The sequence below is a fragment of the Mustela lutreola genome, chromosome 5, assembly GCF_030435805.1.
Source record: "Mustela lutreola isolate mMusLut2 chromosome 5, mMusLut2.pri, whole genome shotgun sequence".
Taxonomy (NCBI): Eukaryota; Metazoa; Chordata; class Mammalia; order Carnivora; family Mustelidae; genus Mustela; species Mustela lutreola.
Genome location: NC_081294.1, coordinates 83894185 through 83920911, shown reverse-complemented (window position 1 = coordinate 83920911; position 26727 = coordinate 83894185). Strand labels below are relative to the sequence as shown.

Here is a 26727-nt window from a genome sequence, read left to right as displayed (position 1 = left end):
GCAAATGGCATGGTAGAGGTTTAAAGACCGGATTAATGACTTTCTAGGATGTAGCATGGACCATGAAGGTGAGAGATGTTAAAGCCAAGAGGGTATTATAAGGTTCACAATCCCTCCTTCCCTCTGTTCATTCCATTCAGAGTGTGTTGGACACCTACTGTGTACCATACCCTTACTTCGGGAATACCACCATAACCAACACACTCCCTCAGTGAGAAGACCAACAAACTGAGACACGGTTACGTTCCCTCATAGCAAGTACTGAAATAGGAGGAAGCACAGGCTGCACTTCAGATGGGCACCTAACCCAGAGTAGGGAAGTCAAAGAGGGCTTCCTGGAGGAATAGATGCCCAGCCTGAGGCTTGAGGACAAAAGGAGGTAAGCCAGACCAGGGCGGGGATTGAGAGGGAAAATGGTCCAAGGGAAGAAGGAGCATGCACAAGTGAACAAAGAAGACAGGTGGCCATGTTGAGGTAGAGGCTTGGGCAAGAGCAGAATGGTCGCATTCAAGGGGCTTTTCAAGTGAGAGAAGTAGCCAGACCTAGTAAATGTCACACCAAGTCTTCTCAACACCAGCGTGTCCTCCTGGTCACCTGATTGCACAACAGTCAGTATCTATAAGTGGGAACATTTCAGATGATTAGTGTGGCCCGCCTTGTCATTGTTACTTTTATTGTAAGTAGCCCACCAAGTTGTCTGTCATTTCTCTCTGAAGCTGAGCCAGAAAAACCAGTCAGGCAATGAGACTTCCAGCATTTTCACCTCCTTCTTTAAGATGAAGTGAGTTTCTTAGGTTTTTTACATTCCTTATCTCCTTTTTTCTGGAGTAGTCTAGGGTGTGCTGACTTGCAAGGCCACCCCTCTGCCCTGACTCGTCCGGCAGGCTTCCTTGCACAGCCTTGAGCAGGCTACCAGGCGTGTACCTCTCTTTCCCTCTTGTCTAGGAACAAGTGACACAGCAGACAGAACGTGGCCTTTGTAGCCCTCCAGACCTGACTGAAGGCTTAGTCCTGTTACTGACTCTCCTTGTGACCGTGATAAGTTCATGTTTCCGAGCTTCAGCTTCCCTGTCTGGAAATAGTAATATCCACTGTGTAGGATGTGAGTGATGAAAATGTAGTGCAGCTAATCCCCTAGGGCAGTGTCTAACACATAGTAGATCTTCCAAAAATGTTAGGCAGACCCAGTAATGCAAAGTGGATCAGAGTACAGGTAGACTGCCTATGCTTCAGGGATCTGCCAAAGCCTGCTGGGTTACTCTGGGCAAGTCACATAAGCTCCCCATGCCTCAGTACTCTTATCTGTAAAATGGGGATGATAATGACATCTACCTCATGGTTTTATTGTAAGGGTTAAATGAGCTAATGCATAGAAAGTGCTTCATATAGTGTCCAGTGTGTGTGCATGTGTGTGTCTGTCTCTCCCTGTTATATCCCCCGTTAGTAGTGTTGATGTTAGTGTTAGTAATTATTTTTGTATAGTACTTGGTCATATGTTTGCCTACCTTGTAGAGTGGTTGCCAAGAGCAGCCAATGAAGAGGTACGGTGGCTTAGTGCCAGACACAGTGGGTCCCCGATAATGTTTGTTGAATGAATGAGAACAAAATGCTTCGTTCTGAATGTTTTCTATAAATGTTTCATCTTAATGATCAGTGGGAGCCTCCTCATGGAAGGAAGAGCCAAAGCGGTTCACAGGGTGGCAGCCTGGGCTCAGGCCTGGTAGATTCTGATTATGTCAAACAAAATACATTCAGATCAGTCTGTTTGGCGCCATTGAAATTGTGCCAATGAGCAGCAAATTGTGATTTCATGTTGGGGGAGTGCCAGAATCCAGATTTACAAATCAAAGCAAACCTACCTGTTTCTAGTACCCTCTCTCTCTCTCCTCAATGGGTGTTGCTTATGTCTGAAAGAGCTTCTGGATGTTTCACAATATCAGGCCCCAGATGTTTGAAAGACTTTAGCAGACAAGGTAATCAATCCATTTGGTGGCCAGATGCTGTCTGAACATTTTCCTGCTACAGCACTGTGAGTTTCTAAATTCATTAGAAACATAAATTAATTAAATCTAATCAACAGTGGGTGATGCAGAAGATTAAACAGTGAAAAACAAATACATTTCCAACTGGGTCATAACAGATGCAGAGAAAAACACTCCACTTTGGAGGTGAAAGTCAAGTTAACCCTTTGTATAATATTCTCAGAAAAACCTTGGCCACACCTGAGACCCCAGGGGAGCCTCTGGTTCTTCCCACCTAAGTCTGCTCTAGTGGGTTCAGTGACTTCTCAAGAAATAAGCTGTGTATTTCTCTGAATGAGAAGGGTCCTAGAGTGGTCTTACTTAGTTAGGCATTCATAGGGGAAAAATCTCCACCATGCTTTTATCATGAAGGGGATCTGGAAGTTCTGCAAGTCACACGCACTATGCATGTAGCAGTAGTTCCCAGCAGCATAGCGTAGTCAGATAAATTTTTAAAATAGAGGGAAGCCTCCTTCTTCATTCCATGCTAGAGAAAGTTACCTGAGTTCAGCGTTCTTGTTTATCAGAGCTGAATCCCCAACACCAAGAAGAGTTTCTGGCATGTAGTAGGTGTTCAGTGAATGTCTGTTAAATGAATGGATTATGAATGAACTTGTTTCCTACAGATTTCTGACTTACTGATTTGCCCAGATGTGTCCCCAAGATGTGAGATAAAGTGTGAGCTAGTTCCCAAACGTATTTTGACATTTTTCACCCATGGATCAGAATCTTGAGGGACTGAGAACCCATAGGATATATTTTAGAAAATTCGGCTCTAAAGCATTATTGTATAGCACCCCTAACCTTTGTCCCATATCTTTTACCCTCAGTCTAAATGGAACTGGAGAAGACTCGGGGTGAGTAAAATTGTGAATTTATGGGGCCAACTTTTGGGAGGGAGGCTGTTCTTTAAGGATGTGCTCAGCTCCATGGAGAGGCCAGTCTTTAGCTGTGGAATTGACTCGTTCCACACTCTGTTTTGCCAGTGTAGACAAATGGCCTCAGGCTCAGTGGAGAAAGGGGTTGCTTCCTTATCTGTAGCCTCATGGAGGTATCCATTTCCAGAGAAAGCCCGCAAGCACCCGAGACCAGCAACGGCTAACTCAGATGCCTACAGGAGCCAAGTAACATCAAAAATGAAGGCAGAGCGGCAGAGAACAACCTTAGGAGGACAAAGGGGAGCTGACAGTTGGCCTCAAGGTTGGGGAATGGTAGGGAATGGTGGGAGATGAGGTCAGTTCAAGACCTCGCACCCTTCTAAAAGGAGGCAGCTGCTTCCCAGCCCATGCCAGGAGTGGCTGTGTGGGGATGCTAGTCCAGTGGGTCCAATCTATTGATTTCTAAAGAAATTGAGAATCTGCATTGTTCATACACAACTTCCTAATTTCTAAATGTAAGCATCTCATTCCACAAATGGGAGATCATCGTGTGGACTAACATTGTGGTGTCGCAAGAAAACAACCCCGCTGTCCAGATATGACTGTACACTGCCGTTGGTGTTCTCTGGACTCTTTGGCCCTGTGATGCTGAGTGTGGGGCCTTGCTCTGCTTCTCTGGGATCCAAGGTGGCGATCCATGTGGAGCAATAACACACGATCCTAGCTATCGATCTAGATGCCTACGGCATCCTAAGCCTCATGCTCAGCGCCGTACCTTCCGTAGTTAGTGTTTTTAACATGCTATCAGAATGGCACCCACATCATTTGATTTTACAGATAATGAAACTGAGATTCAGAGATTTCAGCTAACTTGTCCAAAGGCACGTCTGTCATAAATGGCAAAGCTGAATGGGGTCTCTCTGACATCAAAAGAGATGTTGGCCACCACTCATTATATTACTTTGGGTAAAGCATTATTCTAATTCTTATTTAGTGCTTGTGTGTGTCTATGCTGAGCGCTTTCCAGAAACTGACTCATTTCAGCCTCTGTATAATACCACCCCCATCGCACAGATTAAGTAAACGGTAGGGAAGAAAGGAAGTTAAGAATTCTGCCCAGCGATGCTGGCATTGAAAGCAGGGCGGGGAGATTGCTGTTGACTCACAGAATGGCTTCTCAAAACCACGCCCAGGATTAGGCACAGAGTAGGTGCTCAGCAAATAGTTTTCCCTTGACAGCAAGCCTCATTTTCAGCTGCGTGCACTGGGGATCCTGAGCCTAAGGCTGTGGCTGGTGCCTCTGGGTAGCCGGCTCTTTCCAACCCCTTATTCCGTGTGACTCCCCGTCACCCGTCACTCAAGCAGCCTTCACTCTGTCACTCTGCTAACTGCAGGCATACCAAGTGAAGAGGGACAGGTCCTGGAAGCTGGCTTAGTGGCTAATAAACTGTCTCATCCAGGAAGTCCTGCTCGGCAATCGGGCAGTCCAATTCAAACCGCGTGTGTGACTGAAATAGTTTACTGGGTCAGACTTCTTGGCGAAGAAAGATCTTCCCACCCGGTCTCTGGTGTTCTATCCTCTTTCTTCCTGAAGACTGAACAGGGTGGAGACTGGCTTAGACAGGGAAGAATTTAAGAATCAGAAGGGTGTGGATACATTTTACGGTGCGTGAGTTTTCATGTGTGTGATTAGCTTAGGAGAATAAGGCAAATGGAGATCTTGAAGAGAATGAGGGAGGCTCATTCGGTTTTTAAATGTTCATGATTGTACAGGGCGGCTACACCCAATGTGACTGAAAACCAAATGTGTCTGTGGTGTGTGTATGCGTGCTTGCATGTGGACAAGAACAGTATTAGAGGGTAACTATTAACAAATATTCTAGAAAAACCATACTTTCACTGAACATCGATTATGTGTCAAAGATGGGGCTGCGGGCCAGGAATAGCAAGGTGAAAAAAATAACTTGTGATCCCTGCCCCAGTGAATTTTACAGGCTTATAGGGAAGATAGACATTAACAATAAACCGCCCAAACAAATCTATAACGAGGAATTCTTTTAGATGCTTTCAAGGGAAAGAAAAGAGTGGTATAGAGCTGTGTCGAGTGACTCTGATAAGGCTGTCAGGAAAAGGTCTCAGGGAGTGCTGGTTAAGCTGAAATATAAAAAATTAATAGACACTAGCCAAGGAGAAGGGAGGAGGGAAAGTAATAGTTCAGGCAGACAGAACAGCACGCTTGAAGACCCAGGAGTGGGAGGAAGCATGGCATTTATGAGATCTGGAAAGCAAATTGGTGGTGCTAAAATGGAGGGAGATGGGGGGTCAGGGAGAGGATTTAAGATGAGGTTTGAGTGGCTGAGAAAGGCCAGTTTCTACTGTTTCTACTGTTTCCTTAATGAGAAATTACCAAAAGGTTCAATTTCCTTAAAATGGCTTCTGGTACATTTTACTTTTGATTTAATTTCAGGTGAAGATTTGAGATGGTGGCCAGTTATGTCTGTATCTTGAGTGTTTAACGGTTTTATTTCTTCCATGACTTGATAAAATAAATTTCGTACTGTGGACTTTGCAGGAAATAATCAATGCATCACAATCAAGGCTAAGAACCTCTTATGGTATGTGTTGGATAGAAAGGAATTTTGCTACTGCATTTAACAGTTACTGGCTCTCTCGTGCCCTAAGCTTTTCCATACTCCCCCAGGGCAATAACTTAGATGGTTGGAATCAGTATTTGAAATGTCCCCAAAAGTAGAGTACTTACAGACATGGAAATATGTTCCTTATTTCCACTCCTCTACATCTGCTGTGCTTAGAGAAAGTGCTTCTGAAAATGGGCTTGGCACTCGATTTCTCAGGTACTGGGTTTATTTCAAAGATGTCCCAGGCCATGAACCTACAGTCCTGACCCTTTTAAAACAACAATAATAAGCTGTAGACAGAAATGGAGCATGTGTGACTCTCTTTTTAGGGAAGAACTGGGATATGCATTGCATAGGCCAACATTCAGCTGTCCCCGTGAGAATATTAGAACTCCCAATGGGGACTGTTTCTATCATCTGCACTCTGAGATCTTAAATACTGATAAAGATGCTATCTGTTAAGGAAATAAATGGGATTCTGTCTTCAAGGAACTTATCGTCTAGTTAAAGAAATATCACACACACACACACACACACACACAGGATACCGAAGCATCTATTAACATTTGTACCATAACCCAACAGTCATGCCCAGTGAGAAAACGCTGAGTTAGTCAAGTTTTACATGGCATTTATTGGTAGAGCCAAAGATGGGTAAAATAGGAACTGTGCCCTTAGTGAAATAAATTTAATTAAGGAGAGAGAACGAGTACATTCTGTTATGTAGCTGCGTAAGTGGGAATAGCTACAGAAGTACCTCTGGATGGTCCAGAGACTTGGGGGGAGCTGCGTGGGGGAAGGGATTATGTTCCAATCAGGGGGAGCCCATGGGAGGCGTCACAGAATAGGTGACATCTGAGTTGGCCTTGAAGGATTCGTGTGTTCATTTTTTCATTCAGCCACTAAACAGGTATTTTGTGCAAACCTCCTAAGTGCCAGTCCCTAAGCTGTGTCCCTAGACTAAAATAGGGAATAAGATCTTAGCCTCCAGGGTCACATGTGTCAGCAGGCACACGCAATGGAAAGAAGGTCTTGGGGAAAATGAAATTGCTTCACAGGCAGTCAGCACAGACAGCATTTGCATAGGGTCCTGGAGTTAAAGTTGTTAAATTGCTGGGTGGGTGACAAGGAGTACAGCCGATTTCGATGGAAAAGTTAAGGCTGAACCCAGAAGTTCCACTCTGCCAGGTTAAGAAATAAAGCCCGTAAGTATCTGTGAGTGGAAGATGAAGACAGGATTGGTGGGGGGGGGGGGGATGACCCACAAAAGCAAGGAGAATAAAGAAACAACAGAAGGCAGAGGGAACAGAAGCAGGACGTGAAAGGCAGGTGATGAATGCAGGCTCTAGGACCAGAGTTGGGTACCAATCCCAGCTCCCCTATTAGCCTTCTGGATGTGGGCAAGTTATTTCATGACTCTGAGCCATTTCCCCATCTGAAAAATGGAAGAAGAGACTGAAATCGTGGCGTCCGAGCGACGTTTCAATGACATCACATAAAACACACAACATGGATGCTGGCCAAAGAAGGTGTTCGATAAATGAGCCTGGAAATAGAGATTAAGGAAGAGAGTTCAGGTAAAGGGTCTATTACTATGCCTGGCACATAGTAGACCAGATCAGTAAGTCCTTGTTTTGAAGAAAAACTGTGAGAGAGTGGTATATTTCTGAGGCTGAAATATCTCAGGGCCAGGCGAATAGCTGGTTAATTTCAGAAGGTCTTTTGTATGACAGTTGTGATCCTCTCCCAGCAGCCACACCGTAATAAAGGAAGGTTCAGCCAGAAGAGTTTTCCATTGAAGACTGACTTCCTGGCAGGGAGATCTGCAAATCACTTGGAAAGTTCCTGGCACCGTGACCTGGGTCTGGCTATTTGCAAAGTGTCTATAAATCTTCCACAGGGCCAGAGAGAGTGTGGGTTTTTTCTTTTTGCTCTGACAGACTTGTTTCTTTCTGTGTGATATTAGGAATGATGGTGAAAATCACCCAAGAAAGGCCATGAAGAGGTCAGGCTACCCATGTGCGAGTGATCTTGAAGTTGACTTAGCATTTTAAAGTATACACAGTTGAGGGGCGCCTGGGTGGCTCAGCGGGTTAAGCCTCTGCCTTCAGCTCGGGTCATGGTCTTGGGGTCCTGGGATCAAGCCCTGCATTGAGCTCTCTGCTCAGCAAGGAACCTGTTTCCCCCTCTCTCTGCCTGCCTCTCTGCCTAGTTGTGATCTCTCTCTCTGTCAAATAAATAATTTTTTTTAAACTTTAAAAAAAAAAGTATATGCAGTTGAGCAACCTTCTATCCAATCTGCAGACAGGAGGTAATGGACCTGGAGCTGTATTGCAACAGAAGAAATAGAGTCCTTTCTGCTCCTGGCCTCGGAAGATGAGGAAGGAGGGAGGGATGGAACACAGAAAAAGAGAAAGGGGAGGAAGGAAAGAGGAAAAAGAGGGATAGAGAAGAGGAGGACAAGCAGGAAGGGAAGAAGAAACAAAAAGAAAACCAAGACATTATTCTTTGATTCAGGGTGATCACATGGACATCTGATAGGTTGGTCTGTGGGAGAAACTCTTGCAATATTAAATGCTTTGAGAGTCCTGTTAAACCTTCTATGAAGATAGGGTTTTCATAGCATTTTTCTTCCTAACCATCTTTTGCTGTGGGTGGGAATTGAACCGGGGATGATTCGATTTCATCTCTCAGTGGTGGAGCAGTCCTGGGTACGTACTAGTTTATTCAAGCATGCATGCCTGCATTCATTCAGAAGTTCAGCCTTCTCTCTTCTTCACCATTCATTTTTTCCTAGCTGCTGAAACTTTCTCATTAGCATATACACATGCTGCTGCTTCTATGATTTAAAAAAAAAAAAAAATAGACGTCCCTTACCATCTTCTGCCTCGTTCCTTTGCTAGGCTTCTCAGCAAAACTCCCGGAGGGGTAGTGTCCACTGTAACCCTCTCTCATTCTCCTCCTCCCATTCACTCTGAAACACACTCCAAGGTTCCACCAAACTCACCCCCACTGATCCATAGAAACCCCACTTGGCAAGGTCAAAAGCGACTTCCAAGGTTCAAATCCAAAGGTCACTTAAAGGCTTTTGCCTTGCAGATCAGCAGTGTTTGGCATGATGGATCTCTCTCTCCTCTGAAATTCACTGGCATCCACGACTCTCAGCTTTTTTTGATCACTGTCCTCTCTGACCAGCTGCTCCTTCTTCACTTTTCCTGATTCCTCCTCTTTTCCCAACCTCTTAGATATGGGAGTACCCCAAAGTTCAGCCCTTGACTTTCCTCCTAATTCATACACTCACTCCCCGAGATCTCATACAATCCCATGGCTTTAAATATCATCCGAAATGTTAATGAACTCCCAAGATTTTATCCCCAACTTAGACCCCCTCCTGAACTCTAAACTGTATTTCCAATGAATCTACTCAGTGTCTTTATTTATAAACCCCTCCTACTTCACATGCCTAAAATGGAGTATCTGGTCTTCCCCTCAAATGCTTGCTTCACCCACAAACTTCCCGTCTCAGCGAAGGCAACTCTGTCATGCTAGCTGCCAAGGGCAGAAACCTTGGAATCATCCTGAATCCTGTCTTTCATACCCACAACCAGTCCCTCTGCAAATGCTGTGAAGTTGACTGGGTCAGTACGCATCCAGAATCTTACTGCTGCTCTCCACCCTCACTGCTGGCCCTCGGTCCCAGCCACCCCCATTTCTCCCCAGGATTACGGCCATACCCTTCCAGAGGCTCCTTCAGCCCTCTGCTTTCTGCCCCCGGTGATACTTGTCGCACATCAGACCATCTCACTCCTCTGCTCAATCCTCTCCGGCAGCCTTCTGTTTCATTTTTTTCTCACTTTTAAAAAAAATTGTGATCAAGGGGACATAACACAAAATTTACCATCTACCCATTGCTGTGCCCATTTCACTTTTAGTAAAAGCCAGAGTGCTTGCTGTGGTCCTCAGAGCTTTCCGGTACCTGAGTCTCTCATTTGTCTGATCTCATTTTTCCCTCGTTTGCACGGCTCTGGCTATGCAGGTTTGTTGACACATGTATGTTTCTCTCTGAGGATCTTCTCCCTGTCTGTTCCCTGTGGGCAGGAAGCACTCTTCCTTCAGACACCCACATAGTGACCTCTCTCTTCCCTTTCAAGTCTGCTCAGGGAGGCTTCTCACAATCACTGTATTTCAAATCTGAGCTTCCACCTACCTCCCAAACTCCTAATGTCCCTTACTCAGCTTTTTGTTTCCCAAAGTACATGACATACAATGCAATTTATTATAACATTGACTATTGGTGTTTTTTTTTCCACAAGTAGAATGTAAGTGCCAGAAGGACAAATATTTTTTCTATTTTATTAACTGATGTATACTCAATACCTAGAATAGTGTTCAACACATGTAAGATGTGGTCCCCGATTATTTTTTGAGTGACTAAGTGGAATTATGAATAAATCTATCGACACTTGGTATTTCTTGATTTTTCTACATCTTAAATTATTTGTTGATACCTAAATTGCCACATGAACATGAAATCAAATATAATAAATTTTATAAATATCCAGTTTTCAGTGGATATAAAACAGCAGTAAGAATATACCATAGTGCTCTTGCCTAAAGAATATTTATTAAGTTTTATGTCATGCTGGTGATGGACATCAACACTAGCTTAATTATGCTACCTTTTACTGTTTAGCTATTATGTGTTAAGTATTATATTCAATGTTTTAAAATAAACATATCCAAGAGACAGTAATTTTTTAGGGGGGGGGGGGCAGAGGGAGAAAGCGAGAATCTTAAGCGAGCCTGCACACAGCCCATTGTGGGGCTCAGTCTCACAAGCCTGAGATCACGACCTGGACTGAAATCAAGAGAGACACTTAACCAACTGAGCCACAGGTGCCTCGAGAGTAATATTTTTTGTTTAAAAGATTTTATTTTTAAGTAATTTCTATGCCAAATATGGGGCTCAGACTTACAAGCCCAAGATCAAGGGTCACATACGATACGGACTGAGCCAGCGAGGCACGTTGAGAGTAATACTTTTTTATAATCTTCAAAACACCACCACACCTAGCCAGGGAGAGAGAGAGAGAGAGAGAGAGAGAGAGATTGAAGAATGGAGGGAGTGGGATGGGAAGAGAGAAAGGATACGAGAGAAAGAAAAATACTGATTCATAGAACTGTAAATGGCACATTTGGTTCCAATACTTTCTATTTTCTTTGCTAAGACCATTGAAAAATCATCATTGTATAATACCTTGTAAACTGGTAGCAGCATCTTTATTGTGTTTGACATAGAAACTTCACGTTTTAGGAGGAAAAATCCAAATCTTGTCCTGCTGCATTCTTCTTTCATTCTTTAGGCCTATCTAGAATTTAGCGCATGGACATATTGTATTTATTGTTCAATTTGTCCTTCAGAGAAAATACAGAGTTCTTTTTTTTAAAAGATTTTATTTTTTTTAGAGTGTGCATGCACACGAGTGGGGATAGGGACAGAGGGAGAAGTAGACTCCCCATGGAGCAGGGAGCCCAAGGTGGGGCTCGATCCCAGGACCCTTGTATGGTGACCTGAGCTGAAGGCAGCCCGCTAACCAACTGAGCCACCCTACGCGCCCCTAGGAGATTTCTTGAATGCAGGCATATGGATGACATGTGAGTTACTGTAAGTTTCAGTAGCGACTTCCTTTTGCCTTCTAGGTCAAACAATAGGGTTCTTACTCCCTGGCTCTAAGACTTCCATTATAGGGTGTTTGATGAACAAACTCTTTTCCATTTTTCAACTTTTTAAAAAATATTTTTATTTTTTTTAAGGATTTTATTTATTTATTTGACAGAGATGACAAGTAGGCAGAAAGGCAGGCAGAGAGAGGGGGAAGCAGGCTCCCCGCTGAGCAGAGAGCCCAATGCGGAGCTCGATCCCAGGACCCTGAGATGATGACCTGAGTCGAAGACAGCAGCTTTAACCCACTAGGCCACCCAGGCGCCCCTCAACTTTTTTTTTTTTTTTTTTTTTTTACCATATCCCTGTTTACACTGCTTCCAGTCCTCTAGGCTGAAAGCTTCTTGAAGGCAAAGACCATATGTGTTTTGTTTATAGCATATACCTGTCAGCCAGCCCAATGATGTACACATAGTAGGTGTTGACTAAATAGATTCCATGCATTTCAGACCTATTTGCTCCAAATCCACTTTGGGTGTGTCATTGATACCTCCATGCCCTCTCCCAATACCCTCTCTTCACCAACCAATTTGATGTTTTCTCTTCCTGTGATTCATAGGACCCTTAAATCTCTGGCAACATGACAAAGGCTTTTTAGGATGAAACCTGTTCTTTACTGACCAGTCTCTGTGGTTCTAAAGTCATAAAATACTCACCCCAAACTAAGAACATCCCATTGTCTCACACCCCTGATAATAGGCTTCTTACATTCCTCCAACATAAATGTTTTGCTTGTTGACACTTTGTTTAGGGTTATTCTCTATATGGTGGCCCATTTGGTGTTGATTCTTTGTAGCTCTCATTCAGTGATAGATTAAAGAAAAAAAATGGAGAAGCATCCATCACATCTTAAGAGTTCCTTATGTTCCTTATGGAGTTCACAATTCAGTAAGTTCCTTATGGAGTTCACAATTCAGAGACTAAGAAAGACATTTAAAATGGTCCTATTACTGTTTTAAGTCCTAATGGTAAGTGGTGAGGTTGTTATGAAGGAGAAGAATGGGGAGCAGTGGAGCATCCAAGTAAAGGAGGTTGTCTGGGTTTTGGGAGAAGTCCTGCAAGGCTTCCCAAAATAAATAAAATTGGAGCCAACACACAAACATGTGGACATTTCATTCCCACAAGGCAGGTGCAGTATCTTTCTGATTTGAGAGCCTCTGGCACAGCAAAATTGTTGACCAAAGACATGCCAAACAGACTCCTCGTCATGTGTGTTTGGGTGGCACATTGCCTGCCCCAGATCATCCTGTAGAGACCCACAGACGTGATTAACTTTCTTATTTTGGACCCAGAGTCCCACAGATTTTGGGGTCCGTGCTAGATGACCCATGTTGTGAGATAATAGAGCTGAATGACTGACAGAGTTTGCATTGCCCGAGCAGTTAATTACTCCTATGCTTTCTGAGAGAGTGGGGAACAGATGGTAGATACCTTGACAGCAGATTCCACTATAAACCATGCAGGCTTGTAGGCAAGTCTGGACTGCTACCAATTTCCCACTGGATTTTTCTGTCTTTGGAGGACTTAGAATTTTTAAAACTACTTTGCCTTTGGGCAGGTCTTGTCCCAATGATAGGAACTTTCTTCTTAGCTTCTGTGTGGTAGGAACCTATTTTGAATGAAAGGCAGCCTCTATCAACCCACATGTTTTGGGTCGTCCCACACCTAGTTAGTGCTGGGGATTTGGTCAGTGTGGGGAAGCTTTGTGCATTTTAATAGAAACAGCATGGCATTCATTACTCACTGGCTTCCCACCATCTGGATTTTCACAGCTCAACAAGCATGGTGGGCTTTCCAGACTTAACCGGGAGAACTTAGCTCCTACAGAGAGCATGATTCGGTCCCTTTGAAGTCATAATTTTATGATGGACCCCATGATCAATTGAAGGCGGGGGGATGCTTCTATCTCAATAGGCTGCTTTCGTAACTGAATGGCCAAACAAGTAATGTACCATTTCCACACAGGGAAAGGGGGGAGAAACAAACCACCTCGATGCTGGGAACTAAGCAAGTATGAACGAACACTGGTCACGTGATAAACTGACATGAAAATGTGTGTGTGAGAGTTGGTGCACAGAGGCTGCAGGACCAAGAATCTTTTTTTTTTTTTCCCTCCCTATTCAGCTTACATTAATAGTCTGGCCCTGTGCAAAGTGCTATGAGGAAAACAAAGATGGAAAGACATGTCTGTTAGTACGCATTTAGATGCAAATAACAGAAAATCTATCTGGCAGTGGCTTTTACTGCTTGGTATGTATTATTTAACAAGCTCAAACATAGGCTCTTCCTGAGGTAGGTTTTGCCGTTCAGTGATGTCCCCAAGGACATTGTCCCTTTCTTCTGTCATATTCAACCTCCTGCCCTGTCATCACATGGTCGCATGATGGCTGCCACACCTTCACATATCACAGTCACATCAAATCATGTGAGAAAGCAGTAGTATGGGGGCTCCTGGATGGCTCAGTTGGTTGAGCATCTGACTCTTGTTTTGTCTCAGGTCATGATTTCAGGGTTGTGAAATCGAGCCCCATGTTGGGCTCCACGCTCAGTGGGGAGTCTGCTTGAGATTCTCTCCCTCTCTCTGCCCCTCCCCCCTGCTTATGCTCTCTCTCTCTCAAATAAATAGATCTTTAAAAAAAAAAAAAAAAAAAAAAAAAAAAAAAACAGCTGTACACAAGGAGTATATCCGTATAGCCGGAAGACCACACCTCACTTGCTTCCTCGCTTTTATTCAGGGAGAAAAACTTCTTCCCAGAATCTCTGCCTCCTTGCCCCCCAGAAGACTTGCCTGTGTGCCTCACAGACCATCTTTCATTCCCATTGCCACCCCTAGACACAAGGGAGTCTGAGAAGCAAGAATCTGGATTTTTCAGCCTCTGTAGTGGGAAACAGGCGAGGGAGAAAGACGGGGTAGGAGTAGCTAACCGAGAATATCTGTCCTAACACCCTGCTTGCCCTTAATATGCTTGGTCTTCCCAGGCAGGCTGACATTGAACCCATGCCCATTTTCCAGCACTGTGCTTGCCATTGCATAGGAAGCAGCACTTGTGAAAAGATTTTGGGAATGGGGACTACTGGACCCTTCTACCTGCTTTCTTTGATGTAGGAGGAATACCAGCGCCAGATGGAAGTTAAAACCAATACGCACAGAATTCATTACATTCAAATGAAAGGAAAAGGATTCAGGATCTAAACAGTAGGCACTGGTCCGGTGACAAGGGTCTCAAGTCTGGATCAGTCAGTGAGTGTGTGTGATACACAGAAGGTCAGAACTGCAAGCACGTGGCCTGTGTACTGGCTCCTTCCGTACCCACACCAGACGTTCACCAACTGATCGCTACCATCTCCCACCAAGCCCAGCTATGATACCAGAATCTTTCTCCCTGGGCAGCTCTTGCCAATAAATAAAACTGGTGAGCAAAATGAGATCCACTTGTTTTCACTGTTCAGTGCTTGGTATTTATTACTGCTGTCACTAGAACTGAGCTACAGGAATGTGAGAAATACACCAACTTAAGAAGCTAATGCTACTCCCAAACGAAGGACTGAACACAGTTCTGTTTCAGTACAGAGCAAACGTTGACTCCACAGGCAGGAAACCTCATGCATAAGCCAAGTTTGTGGTGCGGGCCAACAAAGGCATGGTGGTGAGTTTTGTTTCCTGCCACTCTGAGGACACAATTTTCAACAGTGATAATATCTAAACAGTAAGATTAAAACATGAAATCTTTGACTCTCACTAGTGAGGAAGGAGCTTTTGGTTCCCAACCGAACCCTATCCATAGAGACCAACAGTATAAAGCCTCTGTCCTTACATAATGGTTTTTAACATTTGGAAACTTCTCTATCATGGTTGGGCATCATGGATACACCTCTACATGCATTGGTCCAAACTCCAAGAGCTGTATGGCACAAAGAGTGAATTTTACTCTCTGGGAAATTAGAAAGATTTTTTTTTAAGTCTACAGAAGCACTGAGATAAATGCTAAAATCTTGTGTTCAGTTTGAAAACCAATGAAAATTGTTCACAGGTTAAAAATTATTCAAGGTGGATAGTCCAGGTAAAAAAAGTTTACAAAATCCTGGAAAACTAGAAAAAAAGATTATAATAAGTTAAATCATTCACATCTTACACTAAAACGTCATTCTGGACTCTGGCTGACAGACTTCGGTCTGGGATTGCGTGTGTGTGTGTGTGTACTTATAGGATTTAATTATTATTTTCCAGAGAGTCAGATTGTAAGAGAAATTTCATTTTATATTTTAAGCATCATCTTGGTATTAAAGGGAGTTTTAATAAGCATATATTGCCTTACCAGTTTAAAAAGATATATTTTAAAATGAGTATACTTTTTAAAAATGGCAGTCATTGCATATCTACTGTCTTATTGCCTGATTTTTTTTTTTTTAATTTTAGAGTGTATTAAAATTTTCCAAGAACTAGGCCATTTTGACCCAATCCCAGTAGCCATACTTGGGCATATCCTGTATGGCCATAACCAGACCTCCTTTTATCCCCCTATTTTGATGGAAACTATACTCCAACACACCATTTCATCAAAACTTAACAGAGAAAATCCTATCTGAGAAAAACGGATGCTGACTTTGGGCTGTGAACCAGAGCCCAAGAAGGAGGCCACAGTTTTAAGCAGATGGAAGGAGTAATTTTAATACCTGCTGGGAGCCTGAGACTCCCCTGTTTGTCTAATGAGCCACAGAGTCACTGCCAATCTAACTACAAGCCCCTAGGCAGTGACCACAAAGGGTATACATGCTGCCCCCTGTCCCTCGCTGTGCAACTCAGGACCCAGTCCCAATTAATCAGAACCCTTCACCCTGCACGTGACCTCCCAAATCCCTCTCAACATAAACTTTCCAGCCACCGCCGTGTTTCACCATTGTCATCCACTGTGACACTGGTTTCCCATCTTGGCTAACCACCTCCTCCTCTTCGATACAGAAGCAGACAGATCTGCCTAGAGCCCAATTTACCACCCAGAAGACAGCCCAAGTACTGTGTGGACAGAACTGGCTAGCTGACCTCAGTAGAGTAAATGACTTTATAGGATTACCTCCCAAATGTTTCTTAGATGAGAGATAAAACATTTAATGGGCTCTGAAAGCTAAATTGCATTACCTTCTCATCTGCATCTGTATGATTGATGCGAAGAGGCCAGTGCTCCTGACCTGGTCAGTAAGACCCTGTCCCACCGAGGCTTTGGCTTTAGGTCCTCTCCAGGCTTAAGCTGAGCCAGAATTTTATCGAAATTGTCACCCTGCTCTTTGGATGGTACTTCACCTAATTGTTGTGCTCAGCCCAGGCGTTGCTTGGACTCCAGTCCCTCATGGAGCAGTGAGAGACTAGGGCATGTACTGCTGGAGGTTCCCTCCATTTCTTCAGCCTCATCATAGGCATCTAAGGGCCAAGTCAGTTTCATTATTCAGGTAAATGGAGACTTGATTATGAATTTACTAGTCTGGAACCTTTGTAAGATGCAAAGATTGATTTAGAAAGAAAAACTCAGGCTTAGCGGTGCCTACTGAACTAGAAATGGGGTTACTGGGCTACCATCTTGTGGAAATGAAATCAGCACACAGAAATGTGGAACAGGGCAAACATGCTACCTCCCAGGGTTTCCTTTTAAAAAATCATGTTAACTACATTTGACCTCCATAACCGCTTTTGGCCTCTGGTTTTTGTTTGTAGTCAAAAACATGCGCTACATCCACATCTCTACGGAAAAGATGGGAAAATGCCCCAGTTTACAGCTTCTTATATAACAGTGTGATTTCGCTTGACATTTGATAAAATGAGTTGTCATGTACACATGTCATTTAAAGGTGAATGTCCTATTGAACTTGATGAATTGATTACTTTTGATCGTGATCTCAGATGAAGGTGTTGTGGTAGGGCCCACTTGTTGATGGTTACCGCCGTGTCTTCTCTATACTCAACAAGAGCTATTTTATCTGGAGCGGCCTGGCTTTTCTGACTTCAGCTGCTCTTCCCAGAGCCTGTTGCAGACAAGAGTATTTGTATCAGAAGTTTGAGTGTCTTGAAATTGGAATGGGGGTGATTCATGAGGTTGGCATCAATTATTAAACAGTCCTAGATGAAGATCTGCAGAGATGGATGGGGTGTTAAGGCATTCTGGTTGCACCTACGGGCTTAGCAATGATAAATGAGTCTGGAAACATGAAAGTTCAAAACAGGTATTAACTGGAGCCACAGTGGCCTGTGCTTTGAAGGGAGGTAGACAATAGCTGGTGTAAACAACCTAACATACACACCACCTGAATGACAGGATTATAATAAAGCTAAGGTCTTGGCAAGAGGACTAAAGAATTTGAGAATCCTGCCATGCCAATCAGCCTTTCTCTCACAAGTTTGTTTTTTTGGTTTTTTTTTTTTTTTTAAGGATTTTATTTATTTGACTGAGAAAGACACAGCAAGAGAGAGAACCCACAAGCAGGGGGAGTGGGAGAGGGAAAGCAGGGAGCCTGATGCAGGGCTCGAGCCCAGCTCCCTGAGATCATGACCTGAGCCGAAGGCAGATGCTTAACGACTGAGCCACCCAGGCGCCCTCTCTCACAAGTTCTTGAGGGAGGCATAGCACAAATAATTACAACAATTGGAAAATAAATGGGACATTTTTAGGAGCAGGGCCATGCCTGGATCACTCATAATGCAGAGTTCTAATAACATGAGGTTGGATCATGTGGCTCAGCTGTGAGCTTGAGCCCTACCTTGTTTTGACCTGTGTACCCCCAAAAAGGAGAGTGAAGACATTTTCACAGAGAGTCAGGACAAAAGGACAAATGTGTATGTCATCTCTGCGGGAGTGGAATTTTGTTTCCCTTGGGGTAACATTTTCTTGGAAACTGAGAAAAAGGCTGACCTTGGGAAAGGTACTTAACTCTTCCTTCTGATACCCAACTTCACTAAAAGGGAAGGCCCATCTTTCGGTTCCCAGTGCACCTTCTAGAACTCTGGAGCCTGTGTCAACAGTGCTGTTAACAGGAAGGGAGTAGACTGAAGTTGAGCCAGTTGTTGGCCCCAAAGACCTCAGTGTGACTCTGGTAATGAATATACGCAGCCTCCCCACCCTTCTTTCCTTCAGAGAAGTATTTATGTCTTCAGCAGTTTGAGAGCTTTGCCTCATGCAGAGGTACCTGAGTGAGAAGAAATAGCCACATCCACGTCAGCTTCTGCACAAATCAGGAAGCTTCATGAATAGCCCCGTTGCTCACCACTCACCGAAAAGCCAGAAGCAGGAACTAGTGTTAGAATTGTATCCTAGCGCTCAAGTGCTTTCCCAGGACATTTTGAGACGGCGGCAAACTCTGAACAGCCTCTTCTCTCCTCTTTACCTGAAAGTGCTTTGCTAACATACATACACTCCAACAAAGGAAAGTGGTCTAGTAATTCACTTGTGGTGCCGGCTTTCCAGCCTTACTGGGCTTGCTTACTCCGCAATGGGCACTTGTTACCAAAATGGGCTTCTGAACTTGGATCAGGAGCACAGTAACCACACAGTTTAGATTGTGTTTCCTTGAAGTTGCATTCATTCAGAGGAGGCTCCCTGAGTGGACAGACTAGAGTTCTAGTTGAGATCATCAGTAAGGAATGGGGTGGCCTTTTCTGAAGAAAGACTTGGTAGACCAGAAGTCATAGACTCGTGACTCACAAAACATATTCAGCCCACAGTCGAGATTATTTTTTTTTTAATGTCATGGCTTTGAAAAAAAAGTTGACAATATGTAAAATTGAAATGATTGAGTATAAATATTATTTTTAAAAAATTTTTTTAATGGAAAAACCCAACAACACATGAAATATTTCATTTCCACATTTGGTGTAAGCTGAGTAGCCACTTACCCTTAAGAGGGGCCACAGGCTTTCTACCTCACTTGAGGTTGCTTCACACCCTGACACCACATGGTTCTATGGGGCTTTGAATTTGCTGCCCCTGGGGTCAGACATCTAAGAGGCCAAAACAGGAAATCATGAATTGTTCCTTTAAATGTGCCCTGCTTGAAAGTGGCTGTGGCCTGTGCCTGCTCGTTTTACTTCTGCACAAAGAATGACCATTGGAAGCATTTTCACATATGGAACAGGGTAATTCCATGCAAAGTGGAGAATTTTACACAACTTACCTGAATAAACCAGTCATACCAAAAAAAAATCCTGAAATGATATTGAAGTGAGATTTGAGATTTGAATTATTCAGGAGTAATCGCCTTCTTTTTCCACCTCACTGTTTCCCCTTTGCTTTCCTCACATGGACATAATCTTGAGAATGTTCTTCTGTCAAAGGCCATCGTCATAATTCCCCTGCCTCTTTTTTTTTTTTTTTTTTTAACTCATTTGTACTCTTGGTAGCAATTGTTGGAGCCCTGCAGGAGAATAATTGCAGAGGAATTAACCTCTGACATTTTTTCTAAAAATAGCCCTAATAAATCCAATCATAGGTAATTTACCTGTCCGTGTTCCTCCAGGGTAACCAGGGTTGAAGAAAGACCTGGCAGGCTGGCATTCCTTCAGCAATTATCTGTGATCTGGGTTCTGGCGCCTGTGTATTTTCTTCGTTCTGAAATACAGAGTACAAATTGCCCTCTCCCCTCTGACCTCGTGACCCTGTTTCTCAGCACCTTGCTCCTGGGGTTGGAATAAGGCTGTGCTCTTCCAGAAGGGTGTGTTGGGCTCGCCAGGGAAGAGGGAGCGTGGGTCAAGCTGCATTTGTGGGGACCTTCCTGAATTCCTGCCTCCTAGTGTCCCAGTGAAATCTTCCTGCTCCGTCCCTACATTTTCCACGTCTGAGCTTCCAGGCCCCCCAAGCCGTGTGCGTCACAGTCCTCAGCCCGAGTCTGAATAGCCATGCCTGAAACCTGTTTGGGGAAGTGTCTCTGTGTAGAAGGAAGGAGAATGCAAAACTCCTGGGTGGGTAAAAGATCCGTGAGGGGTAGAAAGTCTCAAAAAAAAAAAAAAAAAAAAAAAATTGCCATTTCCTGGAGCCGTTAAAGAAATGCGTTATCTCTTGCCCCTAACAAAAGGGTCTGCGTGTGTTTTTCCCTTTTGTTCTTCCAGATGTTCCAAGAGCCCACCCTGCACTGTGGGCATCTCGGAAACTGACTTTCTCAAATGCCACTTCTCGTGGCGCTTAAAATACAGAGCATCAAATCCTTGTAAATTCCACTGCAGAGACAAAGCCTAGAGCCCTTCAGTGCACAGAAAAGTATATCTATTATCTATCGTTTCAAAGTAAGTGTGCAGTTACTTTAATTGCCTTTGTCTTCTCCTTTTCAGCTGACATTATCTCTACGGTAGAATTCAACCACACGGGAGAATTACTAGCGACAGGGGACAAGGGGGGTCGGGTTGTAATATTTCAACGAGAGCAGGAGGTAAGTGGCAGTGAATGCAAAATGCCCATTTTCTTCTCTTTTTAAAGGAGGTCTCCTACTGTTCCTTAATCCTCATGTGTCGCCCTTAACCTTGCTGCTTTGCTAGCAAACTAAAAACTGCCAAAAAGTCATTAACATCAACAGTTCCACATTCAGGCTCCTAAAAGCACCTAATAATAGAGCCTTTTCTGGGCATGGCCTAATCTGGCCCAACCTGGGTGTTGCACATTCAAAATGACCTCACTTCCCATCTGACCTGTGAAATTCCATGGCTGTTTGTTGAGCGGAGAACTCCTCTTTGAGTGGGATTTCTCTTCCAGCCATTGAAATAAGGTCCCGATTTCAGGTGATCCTGCAGAATATGTAGGAGGGAGAAAAACAAAAAAAAACAAACAACAACAACAAAAAAAACACAGCTCTTTGCAAACAGATGTGAAAAGGACACCTGGGGTCTGTAGAGAATATAGTGTTAGCTCATCCTACCAAAGGGAGTGAGATCCTACCAGGTGTCATCTCCACGATGCACGTAGCCAGTGCTTTACTGCAGGTGTCACAAAGGTCCCTGGAGCTCCGTGCTGTGTGCATGCTGACCAGGAGTTTGAACTTCCAGTGAATTGAATCTCAAAAAGCCTACTTCCTACTGAGACATGGTTTCCACTAGGAATTGTTTCTCTTTTTCATATAAATTGAGTTTTTTTGGTGTCTGCTTCTGTTTTTGTCAGAAGGGAATTTCGGCCAATCTGATTTCCTTGGCCTCCCCTGGCATGGTCCCGGAGCTTCCAGCAGGCCCGTGTGTGTTCTAGGACCTCTCCCATCTGTTACCGCCTGCCTCTCAGATTCACCAGGCTCAGGGCAGGGGGAGGCCCATTGCAGGAGGAAGTTTTCACAAGAGACTTCCCGAGCAGTTGAAAGCCTGATTTGTGCCTCAAAGCCATTTATGTTCCCCCTCCCCTCAAAAAAAAAAAAAGGAAAGCCTCATTTAGAGGTGATATATTTGGTAATTGCACATTATTTGCAATTAATTTCTATAAGGGCATCATGATCCCTCGGGGTTCTGTATAAATTCAAGTGTTCAGCATTAAATCAGACACCAGGCCTATTCCATTGGCCCTGGAAACACGAAAATGTGGTTGGCAAGTAGGAACTAATAGCTCTTCGTGACCTGGAATTTTTCCTGCTTTTCCAGAGCTGCCGAGTGCTAATTGGTCTGGCACATACTACACACACTTGACAATCTGATTTGGATGGTAGCAAAAAAGCATTCTTATAAATTTATTGTTAAGGTGGACTGGCTGTCTCCGTAGTATAAGCAGGATATCAGCATTTAAAGTCCTTTTAAAACTGATTTTCAAAAACCTTCTTCTGTTTTAAAAGAAAATCCAATTAGGCCCATAGTGACGTAAAGAAGAACCATAGCCACTATTTAACATAAATTACCCTAGGCAGCACATTGCCCATCTTAATCCGTGCCACGATTTCTGGTAGCTCTTATAGGTTTCACCTGTTTTAATTGACTGACCTCTTTGGGAAGCCTGAGTCAGTAGTAGAAGGGGGACACATATTCCAAGGGAGGATGGTTTTGTTCAATAAAAAAAATAGACGATGAAAGGAGCGTACAGTTAGGTGTTCTGCTCTGTGGCGAGACTTGGGGTTGGAATGAACACAAAGGCTGAGAAGCAAAGCCAGGGAACAACATGGAAGTCAGGCCTGCTTTTGACTTGTGTGAGGCACGTTCTACCCCTGGAGAATTTGCTCCTAGGACCCTCAAAATATGCTCAATACAGACCATCAGCACCATCACCCACCAAATTGAGTACATGGAAACTTGGGTTTGGATGTTCAACATCCATCCAGAAATACGATTTTATTTTTTTAATTGAGGCTTTTCTTCAGAATCCAGCTTCTGCAGCGCATGTTCAGTAAGACCTGAATTTGAATTCGTGAGCACAGTTTTGCAAAGCCTGAATCTGGAAGCTCTTGGTGATAAGGTCCTAAAACACCTGGAATAAAAACTCCCTCTTCTTTTTTCCCTTCTCCTTTTTCTTTAACACCTTCTTTGTCCTCCTCTCCACCCTTCTTCTTACCCTTTCCCCCTTCCACAGATCCTTTCCTTTAAGTTTCATTATAGCATCCTTAATGTAGTTCCCGCTGTGGGCACTGTGCATAAGGGAGCTGGGGGGAAGCAGGGGCGGGTGGGGGGTTGGGAAGAGTCTAACAGTCCTCCCAGGGACTCCGGTGGCATATCGGTATTCATGTCTGTTTTGTCACCCATGTCAGAAGAAAAGGGGAGGAGGGAGAGATCTGATGACCGAAACTGCTGTGTATAAGCTGTGTGACCTTGGAGAGGTCATTTTAGTACCTCTGAGCCTCTCTTGTCCATTTCCCTGCACTGCCAACCTCTCAGAGGTTCTCTGAGGATCTGGTAAGATTTTAAAAGGCCAGTGAAAGGTGCAGATGCCATAGCTTTGGAGTCTTTATGAGGGATTAATAGAGGTATGGACTTGGGTGTGGGGTGGCTCACTCCAAAGGGTGTCCAAGACATCCATTAGGACATAGAAAGAAAAAATTAGAATTTCTAGTGATATGTATTTTTAAATGTTCCTATTTTAATATCTATCCCTCTGTGTATGTTATATATACCATATATTAGGGCAGAAGTTCATGCATATAATTTATAAATAAATAGTTTTATATTGAAGGTCCCAGTGTTGACCAACAGGGGTTCATGATCAAATGCTGGGGAGGCCAGGAAGCTAAGCTAAACTTGTTACCTTGGTTCTGCCCTCATTCGACACTGATGGCCTGCTCATCCCACCCCAGTGACTCTATCCCCCAAAAGAAGGAATTGGTGAATTTGTAGTTGGCTTATGTGATTTCATCTTATGTGTGTGTGTGTTTTTTTCCCTCTTCCTACAGAGTAAAAATCAGGTTCATCGTAGGGGTGAATACAATGTTTACAGCACATTCCAGAGCCATGAACCCGAGTTCGATTACCTGAAGAGCTTAGAAATAGAAGAAAAAATCAATAAAATAAGATGGCTCCCTCAGCAGAATGCAGCCTACTTCCTTCTGTCTACTAATGGTACGTGGAGGTGACTTTGCCTGTTTGGTATTTGTAGAGATAAAATCAGCAAACCATGTATTTCAATCTCTCTGGGGCTCAGTTTTTCTTATTACCTTGCAAGCTGTTGAAAAATTTCCAGACTGCGTTTGCAAGATGTCTACCCAAGTACTTGGCCCAGGGTAGGCTCCCAGTACATAGCACTTACCCTTTTCAAAAATAACCAATTTATGACCAAATTATGTGAGAGACCCATTATCTGTAGCTTTCGCTAATGCAGATGATTTCTAGGTGTTTTTAGAATATGACTTCCTTTCTTAAGATTTACTCAGTGTTCTGCGAAGACATTTCAGAAAAGGAATATGCCATCCCTATGAGTTTGGCATACAGAGTAGGAATTATTAATTCCTGAATATATTTGGGGGTTTGTAAAGGAGATGGCCGTGTCTCTCTTACACCATCAAGTTCTTGACCAGGAGCACAGGTCAAGAAGAGAGGGGGGCCTACCCAAGGATAGACCAAGAAGTGATTTCTTTTTCTCTCCCTCCCTCCATACTCTTTCGATACCGTTTGTTGTTTTAGGGGGAGTTGATAGAACTAGGTCGGAGAGAGAGAACATAGAGGGTTGGATAGAGATTCGTATTAATATGGTAAACCTTTATACAGTGGAATGACCTACCCTTAAGATTCATTAATACTCCTGCTGAAAGAAGCCATCTATACTCAGAACAGTTCAGAATAAAATCATATGCTAAAGGGTGCTAATTGACTAGCGTGACAATTAAGAAGATTAATGTATAAAAATTGAAAACCCTTTATCAAGCAAATAAGCTGAAGAATGCTTCATTTCATCCTACGTGTGAGTCTGCCTCGGAGGAGGAATATACATTTAAATATAAGTCAAGAAGCTAGGAATTTGCTTTGTGCTGATCCCCAGTACACATGTATGTAATATGATCAGACATATATTAGTGTTCCTGAAGTCAGAAAGGAAACACACCGCAAGATTTATCATGATTAATTTTGGATCGTGCATATTGATTGTCTTGTAGATTTGCTCCCTTTACCATTTTTCACTTTTACAACAAATTTTATTTAACTCTTCTGAAAAGAGGGGGAGAAGTTTTTAACGTATATGAACCCAAACTCTCTTGATTATAAAGCCAGGGTCCAAGTCTAGACACTCACACTTCTGAAGTAGCCACTTTAAGGCTATCCACGTGGCTTATCTCAACATGACCAGATCTCCACTCATCTGTTTTTCCAGATTCTCAGTAATTTAATTCTTTCTCAGAACTGTCTGTATTGTTCACTTTACTTTTCTCACCCCTGATTTCTTGAAAGCCAGACCACATGAATGTTTCCTCTTTTTTTGTTTGTTTCGCTGGTGAATGCAAAATAGGCTCTGCCTATCCAACCCTTTAGAATAAAAGAGACTTCTGATGATGTTGACTTAATTGTTTCAGGCAGAGGTAAAGTGTCTGATTATCTGCTCTGGCTAGCTGGCTTCATATTACGAAATTTACCCTATTGATTATTACTATAGAATCCAAAGACTTATTAACTGCTTTGTGGGGGGGGAGGGGGATGGAAATCATTGAAATGCAATGAAGATTAATTATATAGCATAATGTTCTGTTAATTGAGTTTTTAAATAGTTTTTTGATTAACAAGGATATTATCTTCCCATTTGGGATGCTATTTCATATGCCAACAGCATCTCAAAATGATTCTTAGAAGAAAAATTCCCATGTTCTTATGTGATTTTCTTTTTTGTACTAATATTGAGGTTGAGAATTCCCCTTAAGCCAAATAGGTTAACATGCAAAAATTAATGAAAGACAATTGGAATTACTGTACAAAAGAGAAAATGAAGATAGATGATAAGATTGTGTTTAAAAGCTGCCACAAGTAATGATAAACTACTCAAAGAATCAGCCAGAAAAAAGAAAAAGTCATTACTCATAGTAACAGCCACATGTTCCTTACACTTTTTTATCCACAAAGCTTCAAGATACTAAGTCAAGAAAAATTGTGTGATAATAAAGTCGAGAATGACTCCAGGCAACCTAGCCATAGGGAATTGGATTGAATTCGCCATCAATTATCTTTTTTTAAAAAAAAGTGTGCTTATCTCATTACAGTTGGGTGTAGTTTTTATGTTCTCCTGGCATATATTTTCAACTTTATCATTTTTCATGAAAAATAAAACCAACATTCCATTGTGAATCTAGACTTTGAAATTACTTGCCAGGTGAAAACACATTGCTTTACCTAGCTTTCTTACTTCTGTCTTAATTCTTTTAACGAGAGGGAAAGGTGTACTTGATTTATTCTGCGTGCTACTGAAATAGTATGTGTTCATAAAAAACAAATTAGAAAAAAACAGGGAAGCAAAAGGAAGAAAATACAATGTTTACACCTAGAGAGAACCAGTATTAATGTCTTTTAAAGAAAAAAGCAGAGATGTAGATAAATGGATAAATCTTTTTGCTTCTTAACAAAAATGAGATTAATCTGTAAGCTGTTCTGAAGCAAGATTTTTTTTTTAAGATTTTATGTATTTATTTGACAGAGAGAGATCACAAGTAGATGGAGAGGCAGGCAGAGAGAGGGAAGCAGGCTCCCTGCTGAGCAGAGAGCCCAATGCGGGACTTGATCCCAGGACCCTGAGATCATGACCTGAGCCGAAGGCAGCGGCTTAACCCACTGAGCCACCCAGGCGCCCCAAGATTTTTTTTATTTAATAATATAACACTTAACAGGAATATCTTCCTGGTTGTTAAATATTCTTCTAAAATATCATCACATTATCAGTGACTGCATAGCATTCCCTTGTATGAGTTTTCCATAATTTACTAATAAATCTTCCTTTATTTGACCTTTAATTATTAACAAATTCTTACTATTTTAAAGTAGATATTTATAGGAGTAGATGTTAGTATGGATAGATATGATTAGGAAAAAAGCATATTATAAACTATGCATAGCACATTACATA

At 42.8% G+C, this 26727-nt stretch overlaps 1 protein-coding gene across 7 annotated transcripts in view; it reads left to right on the top strand.

The window, feature by feature from the left end:
- PPP2R2B (protein phosphatase 2 regulatory subunit Bbeta) overlaps positions 1-26727 on the top strand; it is a 450120-nt gene that overhangs the window by 315324 nt on the left and 108069 nt on the right. For 6 of the 7 annotated variants that reach the window (XM_059174968.1, XM_059174966.1, XM_059174970.1 and 3 more), the window contains 2 exons: positions 20568-20665; positions 23582-23747. In XM_059174968.1, the coding sequence (XP_059030951.1) occupies positions 20568-20665; positions 23582-23747 (264 nt within the window). Of the gene's footprint in view, positions 1-2851; positions 2879-20567; positions 20666-23581; positions 23748-26727 lie in introns of those variants that run through there. The other variant, XM_059174972.1, reaches the window with a different exon arrangement.